The sequence below is a fragment of the Perca flavescens genome, chromosome 16 (assembly GCF_004354835.1).
Source record: "Perca flavescens isolate YP-PL-M2 chromosome 16, PFLA_1.0, whole genome shotgun sequence".
NCBI classification, from domain to species: Eukaryota; Metazoa; Chordata; class Actinopteri; order Perciformes; family Percidae; genus Perca; species Perca flavescens.
This window is the reverse complement of record NC_041346.1, coordinates 33,357,157-33,378,181: the sequence shown is the minus strand read 5'-3', so window position 1 is coordinate 33,378,181 and position 21,025 is coordinate 33,357,157. Positions and strand designations below refer to the sequence as shown.

Here is a 21,025-nt window from a genome sequence, read left to right as displayed (position 1 = left end):
ATCACTGAATATATATTTAGTCTTCTGATGACATCACTGAATATAGATTTAGTCTTCTGATGACATCACTGAATATAGATTTAGTCTTCTGATGACATCACTGAATATATATTTAGTCTTCTGATGACATCACTGAATATAGATTTAGTCTTCTGATGACATCACTGAATATAGATTTAGTCTTCTGATGACATCACTGAATATAGATTTAGTCTTCTGATGACATCACTGAATATATATTTAGTCTTCTGATGCGTTTCGGGGTTCCTACCTGTGTGTGAGGCGATGCAGGTACAGCAGCTCAGTCTTCATGTCTGTTGATCAGCATCTGAAATCACATGATCAGAGCAACCAATCAGACAGCAGCAGCAGCAGCGTACTGAAGGTCTAGAGAAAGGTCAATAACAATAAAGTAACCAACAGTCTGTGATAACGGTACTGAACCAAACGGCTGAAGAAGCAAGAGGCCAAAATATAAAACCAAGCAACACAATCCATCCCAAAATAATCAACCCTAGTGATATGGTAATTAAAACCAAAGGCACAATTATTATCAGACAAACTGAGTTAGAGCAGCAGAGTAAACTAACTTCAGACAACATGAACAATAACACTGATACTAATAATGTAATTCATACTTTATTAATCCCACAAGGGGAAATTACAATGTTTTCACTCTGTTGTTATTACACACATTACACACAGGCCTGAATTACACACACATGCTCAGTACCTCTACATGTACTAATGGAGAGATATCAGAGTGGGGGGGCTACCCATGCTCAGTACCTCTACATGTACTAATGGAGAGATGTCAGAGTGGGGGGGGCTGCACATGCTCAGTACCTCTACATGTACTAATGGAGAGATGTCAGAGTGGGGGGGCTGCCCATGCTCAGTACCTCTACATGTACTAATGGAGAGATGTCAGAGTGGGGGGCTACTCATGCTCAGTACCTCTACATGTACTAATGGAGAGATATCAGAGTGGGGGGGCTACCCATGCTCAGTACCTCTACATGTACTAATGGAGAGATATCAGAGTGGGGGGGCTGCCCATGCTCAGTAGCTCTACATGTACTAATGGAGAGATATCAGAGTGGGGGGGCTGCCCATGCTCAGTACCTCTACATGTACTAATGGAGAGATATCAGAGTGGGGGGGCTGCACATGCTCAGTACCTCTACATGTACTAATGGAGAGATATCAGAGTGGGGGGGCTGCACATGCTCAGTACCTCTACATGTACTAATGGAGAGATATCAGAGTGGGGGGGCTGCACATGCTCAGTACCTCTACATGTACTAATGGAGTTTACTCCCCGGAGTCCTTATGTTTTTTCTCCCAGCGTATTTCCTTGGAGAACGTTGGCACCAAGATCCTGGTTCCAGCTGTCGCCGTGGTCCTGCTGCACTCCCTGCTGAGCTCAGCGGTGCCCTGCAATGTCATGCTGCTTCCTGCTGAACCCTGCTGCTTCCTGCTGAACCCTGCAGCTTCCTGCTGAACCCTGCAGCTTCCTGCTGAACCCTGCTGCTTCCTGCTGAACCCTGCTGCTTCCTGCTGAACCCTGCTGCTTCCTGCTGAACCCTGCTGCTTCCTGCTGCTTCCTGCTGCTTCCTGCTGAACCCTGCTGCTTCCTGCTGAACCCTGCTGCTTCCTGCTACCTCCAGTCACTGTTCCATTATTAATGTGACTATTATCGCCACTGTTCATCACACCCCCAACCGGCCCGTCAGACACCGCCTACCAAGAGCCTGGGTCTGTCCGAGGTTTCTTCCCAAGAGGGAGTTTATCCTCGCCACTGTCGCACTGCTTGATCTTGAGGGAATTACTGTAATTGTTGGAATTGTTGGGGCTTTGTAAATTATAGAGTGTGGTCTAGACCTACTCTATCTGTAAAGTGTCTCGAGATAACCTATGTTATGATTTGATACTATAAATAAAATTGAATTGAATATCAGAGTGAGGGAGCTGCCCATGGAAAGGCGCAGTTGGTTGGTTCTGTGCCTTCCTCAAGAGCACCTTGGCAGTGCCCAGGAGGTGAACTGGCATGTATGGCAAATATGATATTTGATTTGTGGGATGGTCGGTTTAATATTTAACTTTGGACTCTTGGACTGAAAATGATTCTGTTGAAGCTGTAACTTCATGTTGATTAACTCTTATCAGACCTGATACTGGTTCATCCAGAGAGAGGAAAGATAGTTCAGGTCTTACAGTCTCAGTAAAGTATTAAATATGTAACACGGTTCATATTCTGTATAATCTGTCCATAACTAATCTAGTGTGCGTGATATGTGGAGAGTTTCCAGCCTCTTCTTTAGAAACTGTGTTGGATCAACGTGAACAAATCCTGAACATCTAAGATCAGCTACCATTGTTGCATCATCACATCACTGAATATATATTTAGTCTTCTGATGACATCACTGAATATATATTTAGTCTTCTGATGACAGTCACATCTTCATCAAGAGGTTTAGAGGTTCTTACCTGTTAGTTGATGCAGGTCCAGCAGCTCTGAGCTCGCTCAGTCTTCACCTCCACACCTCCTCTCGCCGTCTGATCAGCATCCGTGCACCTGAGTTATTTCTCTGAAATCACATGACCAGAGCAACCAATCAGACTGCAGCAGTCTATCACCTGTGAGGACTATAAAACTCTACTCAAGGTACAGACAAAGATAAAGAACAATAAAGTTTTGCAGAAACAAGAGTTCAAAATATTAAAGGTTAGAAGTGTAGTCAAAGTCAGGTTGTCATCAAAAAGCCCAAAAACTGTAAGTTAATAATATTCAAACAAAATGTAACAAAAAGGATGAATGAGGAGAAAAAGTGCAGAGAAAGAAAAACTGAAAAGACTTGATTGCGATTGTTGAACTGCTGAAGAAGGATCTGGAAGAAATAAAGAGGATGTGTAAAGTTCAGCCTGAAACCCTTTGTTACACACGGAGAGTTCAGAGGATTATTAGACGAGTTTCTGAACTAAACACACTGAACCAGATGATCAGATTACTGCAGTTTACAAAGACCCAACAATTCCAGTAATTCCCAGTGAACCGAACCCTACGCTTGCACTCGGCGCGCTACGCTGGTCACCGTAGTGACGGCGCCATTAATTACAGGAAGGTGTTTACGTAGGTGGAGTGTTCAATGCAGCAGGCTGTGAGGAAGTGGACATGGATCTGGTGAGCAGATAGTGTTGTTGGGCAGTACTTTCAGTCAAAAGAAGGCCATTCAAGTCCAGCTACATGTTCAATCTGTTCAATGCTGATTGGTCTGGTGGTGGCGAGGACCCTAAACTATACACAACATGGCCTCTGTTACAACATCTGGTCTGAAACATCCGAAAGAATACGAGTTGTGCATGAAGGAATCTCCAGACAGCAGCCAGAATGCAGCAACTTCAGGTACAGCAAAGGAAGGACAGTCCCAGCTAAAAGCTGGTGTTAACCAGACAGCGTCTCTCCCGGGCTGTCAGCTGTTCTCTCAGAGTCTCCCTACAGCGGGAGCAGAGCCACCGAATGGTCGGCTGCTGCTCGTTAGCTAACGTTAGCTTTCTAATTTCACCCCCCCAACATGCCTTCATCATGCACTGGTTAGAGACTCATCTGGCGATAGCGATGTGCTTTCCTACGATGTGACAGGAGCGTGTGAATTCAACATTGAGTTGTTACATTGAACTATTTTCATTCATGTGTTTACTGTGGTAATGGACTGAGGATGGGAGGAGGAGTCAGCAGACTCTTAACCAGTGGATTCGGTACATAAAATACTCTGTTACAGTAAAGGTCCTGCAGTGAAAATGTTACTGCAGTAAAAGTGTGTAAGTATCATCAGGAGAAAAGTAGTTAAAGTATTACGACGTTGTAGAAAGTGTAAAGGATCCAACCAGTTGTGTGTTTAATGGTCTCATCATCTCAGCGTGACTTGTAGCCGTTATATTGTCGGCTAGTTTACTTTAGAATCAAACATCAGATTTATAAACTACATGTGTGCTGTGTGCAGGAATCTTAATGTGTAAAGTAACTAGTAACTAAAGTAACTAGTAACTAAAGCTGGAACAGATGAATGTAGCGGAGTAACTAAAGTAACTAGTAACTAAAGCTGGAACAGATGAATGTAGCGGAGTAACTAAAGTAACTAGTAACTAAAGCTGGAACAGATGAATGTAGTGGAGTAACTAAAGTAACTAGTAACTAAAGCTGTAACAGATGAATGTAGGGGAGTAACTAAAGTAACTAGTAACTAAAGCTGGAACAGATGAATGTAGTGGAGTAACTAAAGTAACTAGTAACTAAAGCTGGAACAGATGAATGTAGTGGAGTAACTAAAGTAACTAGTAACTAAAGCTGGAACAGATGAATGTAGTGGAGTAACTAAAGTAACTAGTAACTAAAGCTGTAACAGATGAATGTAGTGGAGTAAAAAGTACAATATTTCTCTGAAATGTAGCGGAGTAGAAGTAGAAAGTGGCATGAAAAGAAAAGACTCAAGTAAAGTACAAGTACCTCAACATTTGGACTCAAGTAGTAAATGTACTTAGTTACATTTCAACTGTGCTTTCATATTTTACAACTCTGATCTTTGCACATCCAGAACATATCAGAACAGTTGTGCTTACATTGACTACTTAATATTTAACTTATATTATATAATACTGATAGAAGCTGCAGGATGAAGAAAAGGTCTCGTCCACACAGAAACATCAGCTGGAGATAAACTACTGGTATCACGTAACGGAGGTTTAGTTTCAGGATTAAAATCTGTATTTCAGTGGAGTGACATGTTCTGTTTTCAGTATCTGACACAATAAAATCAGATATTTGATATGTTTGACTGTTGGTTTAATATTTAATCTCACTCACTGTTGGACTGAGACACTGAACTTATTTTATGGAGGCTTTAAATTCATGTTTGTAGGTTTGAAACAGCCCAAATATGACCTGTCAAACTCTGTATTAATTAAAGATTAGTGCCTTCATTTAACCTGTAAAACCCACCACACAGACAGATTTAGAGTGTAAAAATATACAGATATTCATGTAAAATCAATTCATAAATCACCTGTTACATTTGGCTGCAGTTAAACTTTGTGAGCCGTTGACCAATAAAAACCCGTCCCAACAGAGCTGACATTTGATTGGTTAAAGAGCCAGAGAGTCCAACATGGAAGAAGTTATCGTAGCCTGTTAGCTGTGTGCTATCGTCCAGTTTTATTGAAGCCCCTCTGCCAGAGTAGGAAGTGGTTTCTTTCTTTTTGTTCTTTCTATATGCAGACACAGATATTTACTGTCTGTCTGTCTGTCTGTCTGTCTGTTGTGTTTAATTCTGCTGTATGATTTTTTTAACACGGGGGTTTGTGGGGAATGACTCGAGGAACTGCAGTTCTATTAAACACATGACAAACATTTTCAGCATAATAATAATAATAATAATAATAATAATAATAATAATAATAATAATAATACATGATGATGAATAATACATGATACGTGATGTTTGAATGATTTTATGGTGTAAGACTGATGGATGTGTAGGGTTTGGGTTACAGGTTAGGGGTTTGGGTTAGAAGTTTCAATTTAGCTTTCAGAGTATCTTGTAAATTTTTGTTCTTTCTAAATTCAGCAATAATTCTAAAATCCTTCAGCAGCCTTTTCAACAAAATGGTTGAAATGATTTTTAATCACTTTAACCAGCTGTATTGATGCTGGAGAATACGTGGTGATGACTGGTAATAGGGAACTGACATCAAGAGGTTTAGTCTGCTGGAAGGTCCTGAGTACTCTGAGTAGTAAAGACCTGAGTACTCTGTGTAGTAAAGTCCTGAGTACTCTGTGTAGTAAAGTCCTGAGTACTCTGTGTAGTAAAGTCCTGAGTACTCTGTGTAGTAAAGTCTTGAGTACTCTGTGTAGTAAAGTCCTGAGTACTCTGAGTAGTAAAGTCCTGAGTACTCTGAGTAGTAAAGTCCTGGTCTTCCCCCTAGTGGAGAGAACAGCAAACCACACTTTGGTGGCTTCTCTGAAATCCTGCTGTCTAGTGCAGATTCTGTGGAAACAAAATAACTGTGATTTAACTAAACCTGCAAAAGTATGATTGGGGTGAAAATTGGATTCATACAGTAGAGAGTGAGTGTCTGTCTCCTTGAAAAAAACCTTAATGTCCATCCATCCATCCATCTTCGTCCGCTTATCCGGTGTTGGGTCGCGGGGGGAGCAGCTCCAGCAGGGGACCCCAAACTTCCCTTTCCCGAGCAACATTAACCAGCTCCAGCTGGGGGATCCCGAGGCGTTCCCAGGCCAGGTTGGAGATATAATCCCTCCACCTAGTCCTGGGTCTTCCCCGAGGCCTCCTCCCAGCTGGACCTCCCTCCACCTAGTCCTGGGTCTTCCCCGAGGCCTCCTCCCAGCTGGACCTCCCTCCACCTAGTCCTGGGTCTTCCCTGAGGCCTCCTCCCTGCTGGACCTCCCTCCACCTAGTCCTGGGTCTTCCCCGAGGCCTCCTCCCAGCTGGAACTCCCTCCACCTAGTCCTGGGTCTTCCCCGAGGCCTCCTCCCAGCTGGACGTGCCTGGAACACCTCCCTAGGGAGGCGCCCAGGGGGCATCCTTACCAGATGCCCGAACCACCTCAACTGGCTCCTTTCGACGCAAAGGAGCAGCGGCTCTACTCCGAGCTCCTCACGGATGACTGAGCTTCTCACCCAGTCAACCATTATCCTTAAAGTCAGGGCCCTTAAATGTGGTTTATCTAAAAAATCCACAGGTGGTTATTTAATGTGATCAAAAATAAATGGAAATCCTCTCTTGAGTGTGGTCAGATCCCCCAAATATCATCTAAAAATCTATAGTAGTGGAGAGGATTTTTTGGGTAGGCGGCCAGAGCCATAGTTTCCCATTCAGCCATATAAATATATTACCATAAGCAGGTGCAAATTTTTTGCCCATAGCTGTCCTTTTAATCTGTAGAAAAAATTTATTATTGAATTCAAAGTCATTCCTGGTCAAATTAATTTCTAATAATTGTAAAATTTCCTGGTCTTTTAATATCTGGGTATTAAAAATACATATTTTTAATGGTATTCAAACCTTCTCTGATGTCTATATATAGAGAGTATAGAGACTCCACATCTCTATACTGTAGAAATCTATTGGGTTTAGAATAAGAATGTCCTGTAGGCTGGGATGGCCTCGCTGTCTCCTCCTGTCTGGCATGTGTAAAATAAGACGGGTTCAGATTTAGTGGAGCAAAAGTGCTCCTAATGAAATCTCTTAAAGGAACAGACAATCTTTAGGCCATGAGAGAAGAAGAGAATGAGAACGATCACAAAGCTAGCGCGTAACTTCTCTATCTCTCTGAAGATGAATAAAAGAATAGGGAAGAGGAAGGTCCGGTGTCAGACCCGGAAAGACTTTGTTGGTGGTTAGCGAGAGAAAGTCTCGAAGGAGCGGCTGATCCATATGCATATGAAATATCTGTTTGCAATATCATTTTACTAAAGGTTGTTATAGTTTAACTGAACAAATCCTGAGTATTCATTTCTTGGTCTGCCCTTCAACAAACACAATATTTAAAGGGGAAACTTTGAGAAGTGACCGGTGGTTCTTAAAAGACTCTGACCTTTTGAGCCAGAGTAGAATCGGTCGCATTTTTTCCTACAATACTAAAAATAGTTATTTGAAACACTTAATACTAAATACATCTCTATACTTATAAAATCGGGTTTATGTATAGAGACTCCACATCCATCATGAACCGGGTTCGAGTTGACAGGAATGACAATCTTTTTAATGAAGATGTAACCTTACATCAAAAAGTTAGTCACTGCTATGCAAATGAGAAATTAAAAAATATAAATTAAGAAGACTCAATTTGTGTTGCACTGGTGATCTTTTTCCTCTACACTGTTTTGTCCTGCCCTGGTTGCACCGGATTGTTGTGGTTTACAGAACTGCAGGGAACTAGGGCTGTCCCCGACTAAAGAACTCCTTAGTCCACTAACACTTATAGGATTTAGTCGACTAATCGATTAGTTGATTTAATTGACAGAGCTGTGCTCTTTGAGAGGTGGTTAAGACTAGAAAAGCACAATATAAATGTAGTTAATTAACCATCTGTAAAACTGAGTTTCTCCACAATTAATCCTGCAAAAGCACCACTATGAATCTTGTGTTTACCATAAATGTGCTCATAAGTTTCTTGGAAATTAGTAATTAAGCATGAATAAGCATAAAAAACTGACTAATCGACTAAAGAAATCTTAGTCGACTAAGACCAAAACGACCAATTAGTCGACTAATCGACTAAGAGGTGGCAGCCCTACAGGGAACTCTCTCTTTTCTACGACAATCTTCTTAACTTTGTCCACAAAATCATATGTGTCTTTGATATAACTGCCGTGTTTCGTCGAGAGAGGATTCAGATAAAAATCAATAAACTCAGCCGTAAAGTAAGTCTCACTGCTGCAGTCAGAGACTATGGCTCTACCAGGTGGGATTTCTCCTGGCTTACTCCAAGCCGTGCTGGCTCTGTGAATTTTAGGTAGCATAAAGGATAGACTCGGTCTAGGTTCAGTGTTACCCTGTAGATTTGTTTTTTGTTAATTATTCATAAATTGTTTTATTATATAATTATTGTATAAACTTGTCAACCAGTGGCATAGTATCCTTAAACATCGATTTTTTTTTTTGTTTAGAGTAACAAGTGGTGACATTAAACTGTCTGTAACCTTCCCACAAATATTGTTCTCTGTCCAATATGACAACTGAAGTTCCTTTGTCTGCTGGCTTGATAACAATTTGTTTATTATTACAGAATTAAATAAGTGCTTCAGATTCATATTGACTCAAATTTGGTTTTGTACAGCCAATTCTGAAATCATTTTGGAAATAGTGAAGATCAGAGTTAATAGTAGTTGTGACCTCAGGAGGCAATTTGCCGTCAGTGGGAACTCAGTGAACTGAATTGGGTTTATCTTGGAAATAGACCGCTAAATTCAGCCTTCTATGATATTGTTCTATGTCAAATCTGATTTGATTCCTCATATTTTAATTACAGTATTCTAAGTAAAATGATCATTGATTCTATTTTTACCATCATTACTCTATAAAAACATGTCTGGTTTGACATCATCTTAATGAAATAATATAATAAACATCTGACTTACCACCTGACCAACATGGATGTCTGTTAACAGCGCAAGCTAGAACCACTTTATGTCAGCCAGACCCGAGGATCTCGAAGTCCAGGACTCCAGGCCAGTTTTTCCAAGTCCCTCCTTGTGTTCCATACACCGCTCAACTACAGGAGGCCTGGCCAGATTAGAATTAGTGTGGACAGTCTGCCCTACTGATGTCTTGATTTGTGATAGCCCGTTGTGTCACGGTTTCAACCTTAAAACAGGGTTAGGGGTTAGCAGTTTGGGTCAGGGTAGAGAGAGAACACAAACACACACACACCTAAAAATGAGGTGTAATGTCTCTCTCACACCCTTGGACACTCATTCATGCCTCATCCATTCATGTCATCTTCCAAATCTATCTCTTGTACAGTACCTCTCCAGTGTTGCACGCTCTTTCAGCCACTATCACACACACACACACACACACACACACACACACACACACACACACACACACACACACACACACACACACACACACACACACACACACACACACACACACACACACACACACACACACACACACACACACACACGCACACACGCACACACACACGCACACACACACACACCACCATTACCTGTAGATTAGATCACCTTCTCTACCTGACAGCCAACTACTGCCTCACACACACAGAGGCGGGACATTAAAGACCAAACATACACAAACATGACATCACTCAATCTCAATCCCAACACCACCAAACTGCTGACTCACCTTGTTGCCTTCATCTGCTACATGCTCAGACAACAGTCACACCTCCGGACCAGGGGTCTCATTTCTAAACGTGGCGTATGCACAAAACGGGGCTGAAAACGTGCGTACGCCACGTCCCACGCAAAGGTTGTGATTTATAAAAAACAAACTTGATGGGAGAATGTTTGGTCCTCCACGCAAACTCTGACCCATGTACGCACATTTTGGAGACAAAATAGGAAATGGTGATGCAGATGGTGAGGTGGTGAACTGAAGTCAGACTGCAGAGAGTACATGTGGGAATAACAATTAGGCTACTCTTAATATGTTGAAGTATTAATGCCATTATCATGAAGATTTAATCCAGCAGTGTTATTTGTGCTTGTACTGAGTGATAATTGTTATGAACACCTCCAACTCAAATCACAAAACAAAACTCGTTCTTAATGTTTAATTGCCACTGTTTCGCTGTCACATTGTCCACTACGGAGCGCAGGAGGAAGAGATGGCCCGACTGCATGGAATACAGGATAGCATCAAATACCCTAGCATTAGATAACTGCAGAACACAGTGTAAATAACTAAATATCTGTCTTTAAAACTGTGCATATATCATCAAATGTCAAAGTCTGAAAATACAGCCGTTAAGCTTTCACTCAATCGTTACGCTCTATGTCCTCGTTATCAGTCCAAACTTTAATACTGTTTGTGACAAAACCTGCATGAAGAAAAGTGTGTTTGCCTATTACATTTCGATTTCAAATTGTATCTCGGGGTGGGGGATACCACTAGTTGTCTGTGATTTTAGCAAGGTGTTAACAATCACAAATTGTTGTAGACTAAACATATAAATACTGCGGTGACCCCTGTGCGTAACGCTGCATGATGGCCCTGCTGGTCCTGCAGGAGGACAGCAATGGAAGAATCAGGAGAGAAAGAAACTCCAGGGACCATGATGATGACTGGCTCATATGCCGATTTAAATTCCCTAATATAGCTGTAATAGTAATATAGCTGTAATAGTAATATAGCTGTAATAGTAATACAGCTGTAATAGTAATATAGCTGAGCTCGTGGATCTATGTACTGATTTGGGTCCAGTAGAGAGGGCAAGGCGCCGGAACCGGGCCATCCCGGTCCAAATACAGGTCCTCGCCACTCTGGGGGAAACCGGCTGTTTTCAGAGGGAAATGACTGACAGCTAAGTGTTTTTTTAAATAAATATTATATATAATCTTCAACTTTATCACTAAGGCTTGTTTGGATATAATATATAGTTCTGTTAAATGTTATTATATACGTCTGGTAAATCGAGTGCTGCAATGCCTGCTGATTTGGAAGATTTTATTAATAAAGGTAATCTATAGATCCGGTTTCCCTACACTGTGCGACAACAGGCCGAAATTAGAATTCAATTGGCAGCAATTCCCGAGTGTCTGAGAGTTTTTTTTCTTTTCTTTTTTCACTGCCAGTCACCATGATTCGGTGTAAAGAAAGAACAACACACACACACACACACACACACACACACACACACACCAATCTAAAATAATCTGAGTAGTTAGTGATTAAAGGTGATGATGTCATGTTGTTTCAGCCTCTAATTAAAGAGATATTTAAACATGATGATGTCATCATCTCACCGTGGGACTCTAGCCTCCGCTGACAGGGGGTACCACGGCAACCTCGTCTCCGTCTCCCAGGGTCACCACCTGGTCGCCGATGGCAACGTACTGCTGACGCACCGCCAACACCACCTGATCCTGCAGGACACACAGTCTACACACACACACACACACACACACACACACACACACACACACACACACACACACACACACACACACACACACACACACACACACACACACACACACACACACACACAGATATATACACACACACACACACACACACACACACACACACACACACACACACACACACATACACACACATACACACACACACACACACACACAAACACACACACACACACACACACACACACACACACACAGACACACACACACACACACACACACACACACACAGAGACACATATATATACACACACACACACACACACACACACACACACACACACACACACACACATATACACACACACACATACACACACAGACAGACACACACACACACACACACACACCCTGTTATCTTAAATGAAGTTGTGTATCTGTGTGTTGTTATTTTTTGTTAAAAACCTTCGCAGAGTGTTGCGGTACCTCGGGTCTCGCCGTAGCAACAGTGTCCAAAGGTCCCGGCATAATATATATATATATATATTAGGGCTGTCAAAATTAACGTTAATTTTTGCGTTAATTTTTAATATTTAACTTCGTTAAAAAATTAACGAAATTAACGCAGCTGTGTTTGTTTACTTCATGTGGCGGCTGAGAAACGTAATACGTCTACATAACAGCAGGCGGCGCTACTCAGTATTGTTGCCCAAATAATGAAAACTGGCAACTGATTGGACGAACGCGTCACATGGGTTTGTTTTCTCCGGATATTGAGAGCCAGACTGTCATGGCGGCCGTTCAGAATACGATCTCATATTGGACTAAAATAGTTCACTGAGACATGTTTCTGGAAACATTTTAAGAGAGAAATAGGCCGCGCAGTTGCTGAATCGGTCTTCATTTCAGATCAACAAAGGTCAGTTTAGAAGATTTTCGTCAGATTTTGATAGACGAGTCACGTCACCTTACTCCGCTCGCCATTTCCGGGTGAGTCCCGACTGCCCTGCTGGCGACTGAACTCTCGGCTCGTTGGAGATGAACTGAACTCTCGGCTCGTTGGAGATGAACTGAACTCTCGGCTCGTCGGAGATGAACTGAACTCTCGGCTCGTTGGAGATGAACTGAGCTCTCGGCTCGTTGGAGATAAACTGAACTCTCGGCTCGTTGGAGATAAACTGAACTCTCGGCTCGTTGGAGATGAACTGAACTCTCGGCTCGTTGGAGATGAACTGAACTCTCGGCTCGTTGGAGATGAACTGAACTCTCGGCTCGTTAGAGATGAACTGAACTCTCGGCTCGTTGGAGATAAACTGAACTCTCGGCTCGTTGGAGATGAACTGAACTCTCGGCTCGTTGGAGATGAACTGAACTCTCGGCTCGTTGGAGATGAACTGAACTCTCGGCTCGTTGGAGATGAACTGAACTCTCGGCTCGTTGGAGATGAACTGAACTCTCGGCTCGTTGGAGATGAACTGAACTCTGGGCTCGTTGGAGATGAACTGAACTCTCGGCTCGTTGGAGATGAACCGAACTCTCGGCTCGTTGGAGATGAACTGCTCCTCGCCTGTAAAGTAGACGAGAGCAGGCGACAGCAGCCGGGGACGGGGACAGTTTCTAGTCGTTCCAGCAGCCTTCAGCAGGACTAAATAAGCCAAATTGTTGCTGCTGTTGTTCTGAAAGATATTAAACATTCTGAACTTAGCAGAACCTTTCCTGGTTTGTTTTTTTCTTCATATTTGCAAAATTAAATGATTTAGCATTTAAATATCCATTATTATAAGCTTCAGTCTCAATTTAAAAAAGCGATTAATCGCGATTAATTACAGCAAATTGTGCAATTAATTAGTTAATTTTTTTTAATCGATTGACAGCCCTAATATATATATATGTATATATATATATATATATATATACATACAGTACAAAGTTTGGACACACCTTCTCATTCAACGTGTTTCTTTATTTTCATGACTATTTACATTGTAGATTCTCACTGAAGGCATCAAAACTATGAATGAACACATATGGAATTATGTACTTAACAAAAAAGTGTGAAATAACTGAAAACATGTCTTATATTTTAGATTCTTCAAAGTAGCCACCCTTTGCTTTTTTTGATAACTGCAAACCCTTGGTGTTCTCTCAATGAGCTTCATGAGGTAGTCACCTGAAATGGTTTTACCTTCACAGGTGTGCTTTGTCAGGGTTCATTAGTGGAATTATTTACCTTATTAATAAAAAAGAGTCATGCTAAAAGGATGCACATGCTCTCTCTCTCTCTCTCTCTCTCTCTCCCTCTCCCTCTCTCTCTCCTCTCCCTCTCTCTCTCTCTCTCTCTCTCGCTCTCTCATAAAGGCAAGAAAACCCCTAAAATAATCTAAAAATAAAAAAATGACATCATAGCAGATTTTAAACATTTCAAAAAATCATCTTAAATTCCTTCTTTAAATATTTTATGAAAGGAACCATTAACACCAGATTTATATTAAATAATGTACCGATGGGAAACTACCATACATACAACAGTCAAACAGTAAATTAGTTATTTACACAATTTCCTTAAACAATAATAAACATTTCAGCAGACACACATTCGGTCTCATATGTTTGTTTGTTTCTGTTGCTATAAGAGAAAATGTTTACATAATCATACATTTTATAGGACAGGCACTAGTTGATCTCACTGATGTTGGGATCAGTTTTAGTAACACAGATGGACTTGAGATCTTTCTCCTGTGGTTTAAATGACCACCTTGGTCCAGTGATGAGCAGCTGTAACTCCAGGACACTGGGACATGTCTCTGGGTCAGCAGTCTAGACCTCGGTGCCCTTGTTGTCAGTTTTCTTTCTTTTGAACATTTGACATAGTTTACTATACATGTACTGCAGCCCTGCCTGAAATCCTTCATATTTTCGACTTTCCATTAGTTTTAGATGGTTGACCTTCTCTGTGTCATTTTTCTTCTCCATCTCTTCAATCAGGAAGTCCAGGTGGACATAAGTAGACAGTGAAACCACATTCAGGGCGATCTGCTCCAGTTTGACAACATGATGGTAGGCTTCATCTAGCAAAGCTGTTTTATCTGCTTCAAGGGTTTCCTTCTCTTTCTGAAGACTTTCCAAAAAGCTCTCTTGCTTCTTATTCTCTTCTTTATTCTTTTCATACTTCGCTTTCACATCTTCTAGAGTTTTTTTAACTCTCCTTGTCTTGGTCACATACTTCCAGTTTTCTTTCACATGATCTGATGCAGGACACTTCCCGGTACATGAAGTGCAGCGGCCATCTTTCATGACCTCACAGTGTCCTGGTTTCCAGACCACTGTGCATCCAGGATGGTGACAGTTCTCCTTACAGACAGTACAGCAGACAGCTCCTTTATAGAACACCAACTTCCTCCTCCCACCCTTGATATGTTCTTTCTCTTTGTAGACCTCATCAACTTCTATAGTGAACTCCTCATTGTTCTTCATCTCTCGTTCATACTTCTTCAGACCATCCTGAATCTGTTGCATCTCTGTTTGCTTTAGAGAAATCAACTCAATTCTCTCTTTCAGGTTGTTGATGCAGGCTGTCAGTCTGATTCGCCCGTTCAGGACCTTTATGGTTTTCTCCAACCTCTGAGGTGCAGTTTTTACCAGAAAGTCTGTGAACTGACTCATTCCTTTCATTGATGTTTTATCTGCATGTTTGAGGACTTCTGCCTCCTTTGTCCTGTCTTCATTCTGGCAGTTATCAAACAGGAAGTGAACAGGTTGATTCATCTCATCTCTGGCAAATTTAATCTTCGCAGCCTCAAGAGCTTTTAGAGCATTTTCAGGTGTTCTTCCATTTGAGTGCGTGATGAGGGCAACAATGTTTTTCTCCATGTCTTTTCCAAACAGAGACACCACTGAATCAAAGATGTACCTCAGTCGGTCACTCAGTCGATTCACACCTGCTTTCAACACCAGACCCACTGCATTAATCTCATGAACTCCATCCTCTGAGCGGAACAAGTTAAATAATCTTTCCATGATGTCCACGTCATGTTCGATCCCTGTGGTGTCTCCGTATCCAGGGGTATCGATGATGGTCAGAGAGTATGGCAGAGGTTTATCTTCATAACCAAAGATCTGGTACACGATCACATCTGATGTCTGACTTTCTGTTTGACTTCTCTTCTCGTCCTCTACGATCTTAAACCAGACATCATCCTCCCACTTCACTCCCATGGCGTAGTTGACCAGAGCGTTGATGAGAGTAGATTTTCCTGTTCCTGTTTCACCAACAAGTAAGATGGTTTTGTTTATTTTGTTTGGATCTTTTTCACCAAGAGTCATTCTTGTCAGAGTTTCAATCTTCTCTTTCCTTGGTATCAGCTGGTAGACAGCAGGAAATCCTGATTTGATTAAATCACTTGTGGAAATGATGTTCCCATATTTGGATGAGGTATTTCTGTAGAAAAGTAAAGACATAAGTTCAAACACGGCTGAACATAGAATAAAGAACATTAAATCACTCTATCTGCCCCCCCCCCCCACCCACCCTTCACCACCACCACTACAGAGAGCGCTGTTTTCAGGAATTACACATTTGCATTGAAAAGGTAACTACATTTAAATGTTCTGATATAGTTATTAATTAGCATCACACATAACATAACTATCTGCTAACAGTGATGGTGTTCATCTAGTTAATGCCTCATCTAGTTATTTGCCTCTTTGTCTATCAGCTGCTGTTAGTTTACCAAACCCGTACCGTCTGGTTCGGTCATCCAATCGACTTTTCATCTCTTCCAGTTTCCTCTCCTTCTCTTTGTCTTCTTTCTCCTTCATCTTCTCAATTAGGAAGTCCAAGTGGACAGAAGTGGACATTAAATCATCCTTCAGGGCGATTTGATCCAGTTGGACAACATGCTCAAAGGACTTTTCCAACAACTGATCTTTTTCTTTCTGAAGTTCCTCAATTTTTTGCTGAAGGGTTTCCAAAAGGCTAAATTTGCTCTCACTTCCTGCGTTGTTCTTTTCATACTTCTCCTTCATATCGTTCAGGGTCTTTTTAACTTTTTTTGTATTGCTCACGTATTTCCACTCTACTTTCACGTGATTTGATACAGGACACCTCCCGCTACATGAAGTACAGCAATCATCTTTCATGACCTCACAGTCTACTGGTCTCCCAGCCACTGTGCATCCAGGATAGTGACAGTTCTCTTTACACAATTGGCAGCAGACAGCCCCTACATAAGTTAACTCCCGCCGACCACCCCCGATAGGTTCTTTATGTTTGTAGACCTCATCAACTTCTACAGTGAACTCCTGATTTTTCTTTATCTCTTGTTCATGTTTCTTTAAACCTTCCATAGTCTGCTGGATTTCTGTCTGTTTTAGATCAATAAACCTAATTATCTCTTTCTGGTTTTGGATGCATGCTGTCAGTCTGGTTTGTAATTTAGACTCTTCAACAGTTGTCTCCAGCTTTTGAGGGGAATTTTCTTTCAGGAAATCAGTGAATAGAACTATTTGGTCAATTGTTAAGTCCCATGCACCTTTTAGAGCACCAATATTTTTCCTGGTTCTCTGTATGCTCTGGCGGTTGTTAAACATAAAATGAACAGGCTCATTATCTTCATCTTTGGCACATTTAATGTTTGCAGCCTCGAGAGCTTTCAGAACATTTTCAGGTGTCAGACCATCTGAGTGTGTGAAGAGAGCGACACTGTTCTTCTCTATGTCTTTTCCAAACAGAGAGATCACTGAATTAAAGATGTACCTCAGTCTGTCACTCAGTTGATTCTCACTAGCTTTCATCACCAGACCCACTGCATTAATCTCATGAACTCCATTGACTGACTGGAACAACTTGAATAAACATTGACGGACGATGGCATTTTGTTCAATCTCAGCAGTGCTTCCATATTCAGGGGTATTGATGATGGTCAGAGAGTAGGGCAGAGTTTTATCTTCAAAACCAAAGATCTGGTACACAATCACTTCTGATGTCTGACTTTCTGATTGACTTCTCTTCTCCTCCTCTACGATCTTAAACCAGACATCATCCTCCCACTCCACTCCCATGGCGTAGTTGACCAGAGCGTTGATCAGAGTAGATTTTCCTGTTCCTGTTTCACCAACAAGTAAGATGGTTTTGTTACTCTTGTTTGGATCTTTTTCACCAAGAGTTATTCTTGTCAGAGGTCCAATGTTCTCTTTCTTTGGTTTCAGCTGGTAGACAGCAGGAGATCCTGAATGGATCTTAACTTTGCAGGTGATGTTGTCATATTTGGATGAGGTGTTGGTAGTCCTGTAGAAAGTAAAGACATAAACAACATCACTCTACTGACCAAGGTCTTTTAATAAGGATGAGTCCACTTTATAAAAAGCGCTCTATTCTAATGCAACTGTGGTAAGCAAACAAATATAACACAGTTATACAGACCTGAAAACACACAGCATCTTAATTTATATCACTCAAAGAAAACTGGTAACACTTTGATTCCATCTACTTACTGAGCTTTGTCCACCAGAGGACTCTGAAGCAGGGAGGTAGATTTAGACAGTGCAGGCAGTGTGGTTGCCCTGGGGCTGGTGGTCTGGGGTGGGGTAGGGGTCTGTAGAGAGAGCTGGGCCTCCACCAATGTGTTGGGTGGAGAACAGGCTTTAGATTGCCTCCTCGGAAACACATCTGTGTTCAAAGAACTTGTGTTAATTTAAAAAAAAGTGCCATCTCTACTTTACATGCCCTCGAAAAGGCAAATCTTTGTCATGGTTTTCATTTTCTTTGGTAAAGTCATTAGCAATATATATCAAAAGTATTGCCTATTCTACATGAACTATATACTAAAAAAAATAATTATCAATAATGTCTTATTTTCTTTGGCATATTTTCTCATCCAGATATGCAGAGATGATTGTTGGGTAGGGCTGAGTATTGTTAAAAAAGATATTCGATACCAGTACCGGTTCTAATACCATGACTTGATATTGTCTCCTGAACACTCTTTTATTCAGTCAGTGCCTAAAAGATGTTGAATACAGTAGCCAGCACTATTGCTGGGTAGTATGTATGTTAATATTGTCCAATGTCATGTCTCTATTTTATCATATAACGAGACGATATACAGTAGCTAGTCATACATACAGTATACATACAGTATATATACAGTAGCCTGTCATAATAACTACCTTACGCCACTGCTCAGAGAATCTGGTAGCTGTTCCTTTTGCTGGGAAATGTTTGTATTTCAAGTTTACATTAAACACTCAACAATACAAACATATAACATAACTTATATATACATACTTAAATGCAGCAGACTTGTGTGATCACTCAGTTTGATGGGTTAGTCCTCCTACATCTTACCTTGTGTTTCTGTGTTGATGCTTGATAATTTCTTCAACAGATCATTCCTATTAATCTTCTTTAAAACCTTCTTCACCTTTTCTACAGACTGATGGCTGAAGGTCTGTATGATCTTATCGACTGTGTACATCCTGTCTGCGTTTTCCTGTTGGTTCTTTGGGATGGCTTCAGGCAGCATCCACTTAAAGTCCTTGAATTCTTCATCTGCCAATTCTTTCAGTGTCTTCAAAAGCTCCTCTTTAGCAGACATTATCTCTGTCTTTGATACGTTTTCACTGCAAAACAGACTTGAAAATATACATTATGGTGACCTTATCATGGGGGAAGAGTTGAATTTGTATTCACAGATAATTAAAATGATTTAGAAGCTTCTTAAATAAAATATAAAATATGATCAAATATCCTCCAACTAAGAATTAAATCAGTCTATAATATGAGCAGGTCTCAGAGTTTTCTTCAGTGGAGGCATAGAAACGCCTCGCCAATTATTGGAGTGTAATAAAGTTTACGATTGGTGATACAGACTTCTCTTTTGGTGGAACGTGCATGCACACATCCCTGCAAACATGATGGGAGCAAGTACTCTCCTCCACCACAGTATCAGATGCTCAGTAGAACTGACTGTGGAGCATTAAATCAGCAATGTTTATCAGGTGCTGGCTAGTCACTAGGACCCTTTCCTTCCCCACAAAAGCCAAATAACTCTTCTACACCTGTGGGACACGCCGAGAGAATGGGATAACCTGCTCCTTCCTGAGGAGCTCCTGACAGCTCCGAAAACCTGGGTAACCAAACTCCCCCTGCCACTGATAAGCCTGCTACCAGACATGTATCAAGTACTAGAGACCCATACTTGAGTAAAAGTACAAGTGCTCTATCAAAAAAGTGACTTGTTTAGAAGTAGAAGTGCTCTTTAAGCACAACACTTAAGTAGAAGTCCTAAAGTATTCAACATTTTTTGCACTTAAGTATTGCAAGTAGTTTATTTTAAAATCTACTACTCAAGTACTGAAAGTAAAAATAAAAGTACAAGTATTGTGTTATTTAGTTATTAAAGAAAACAGTCAAAAGTTTGAATATCATATTGTTTATATTATTTCAAATGTTTAGCCTAAGGCTGTAGCCAAAGGAATTAACAAATATTAAATATATTGTATTAAAAGTAACAAATATTAACATATACTGAAATAAAATGTACAATTATCACACTGTGCAAGTAAAATGAACATCCTCTCCAGCACAGTAACGGAAGTTAGCAAGCTAGCAACATCCAGATAAACTAGATCAGCTTCACATCACAGGGTCAAACATCTAGATAAACTAGATCAGCTTCACATCACAGGGTCAAACTTCACATCATCTAGATAAACTAGATCAGCTTCATCACAGGGTCAAACAGGGATAAACAAACATCACAGGGTAAACTAGATAAACTAGATCAGCTTCACATCACAGGGTCAAACATCCAGATAAACTAGATCAGCTTCACATCACAGGGTCAAACCTCCAGATAAACTAGATCAGCTTCACATCACAGGGTCAAACATCCAGATAAACTAGATCAGCTTCACATCACAGGGTCAAACATCCAGATAAACTAGATCAGCTTCACATCACAGGGTCAAACATCCAGATAAACTAGATCAGCTTCACATCACAGGGTCAAACATCCAGATAAACTAGATCAGCTTCACATCACAGGGTCAAACATCCAGATAAACTAGATCAGCTTCACATCACAGGGTCAAACATCCAGATAAACTAGATCAGCTTCACATCACAGGGTCAAACATCCAGATAAACTAGATCAGCTTCAAAACATCCAGATAAACTAGATCAAACATCAAACATCTAGATAAACTAGATCAGCTTCACATCACAGGGTCAAACATCCATCCAGATAAACTAGATCAGCTTCACATCACAGGGTCAAACATCCAGATAAACTAGATCAGCTTCACATCACAGGGTCAAACATCCAGATAAACTAGATCAGCTTCAAACAGGGTCAAACATCCAGATAAACTAGATCAGCTTCAC

At 41.0% G+C, this 21,025-nt stretch overlaps 2 protein-coding genes across 2 annotated transcripts in view; both read right to left on the bottom strand.

Moving 5' to 3' along the window:
* LOC114570738 (molybdopterin synthase catalytic subunit) overlaps nt 1-11,654 on the bottom strand; it is a 206,226-nt gene extending 194,572 nt beyond the window's left edge. Inside the window, exon 1 of the mRNA XM_028601240.1 lies at nt 11,521-11,654. The gene's annotated coding sequence lies outside the window, so the exon portion shown is untranslated. The remainder of the gene's footprint in view (nt 1-11,520) is intronic.
* Nucleotides 11,530-16,665, bottom strand: LOC114570578 (uncharacterized). The gene is made up of 3 exons (XM_028600901.1): nt 16,382-16,665; nt 14,587-16,078; nt 11,530-11,640 (listed from the first exon to the last, which is right to left on the bottom strand). The coding sequence occupies exons 1-3, from the start codon at nt 16,663-16,665 to the stop codon at nt 11,530-11,532; spliced, it is 1,887 nt and encodes a 628-aa protein (XP_028456702.1).
* Between the last annotated feature and the right edge of the window lie 4,360 nt (nt 16,666-21,025).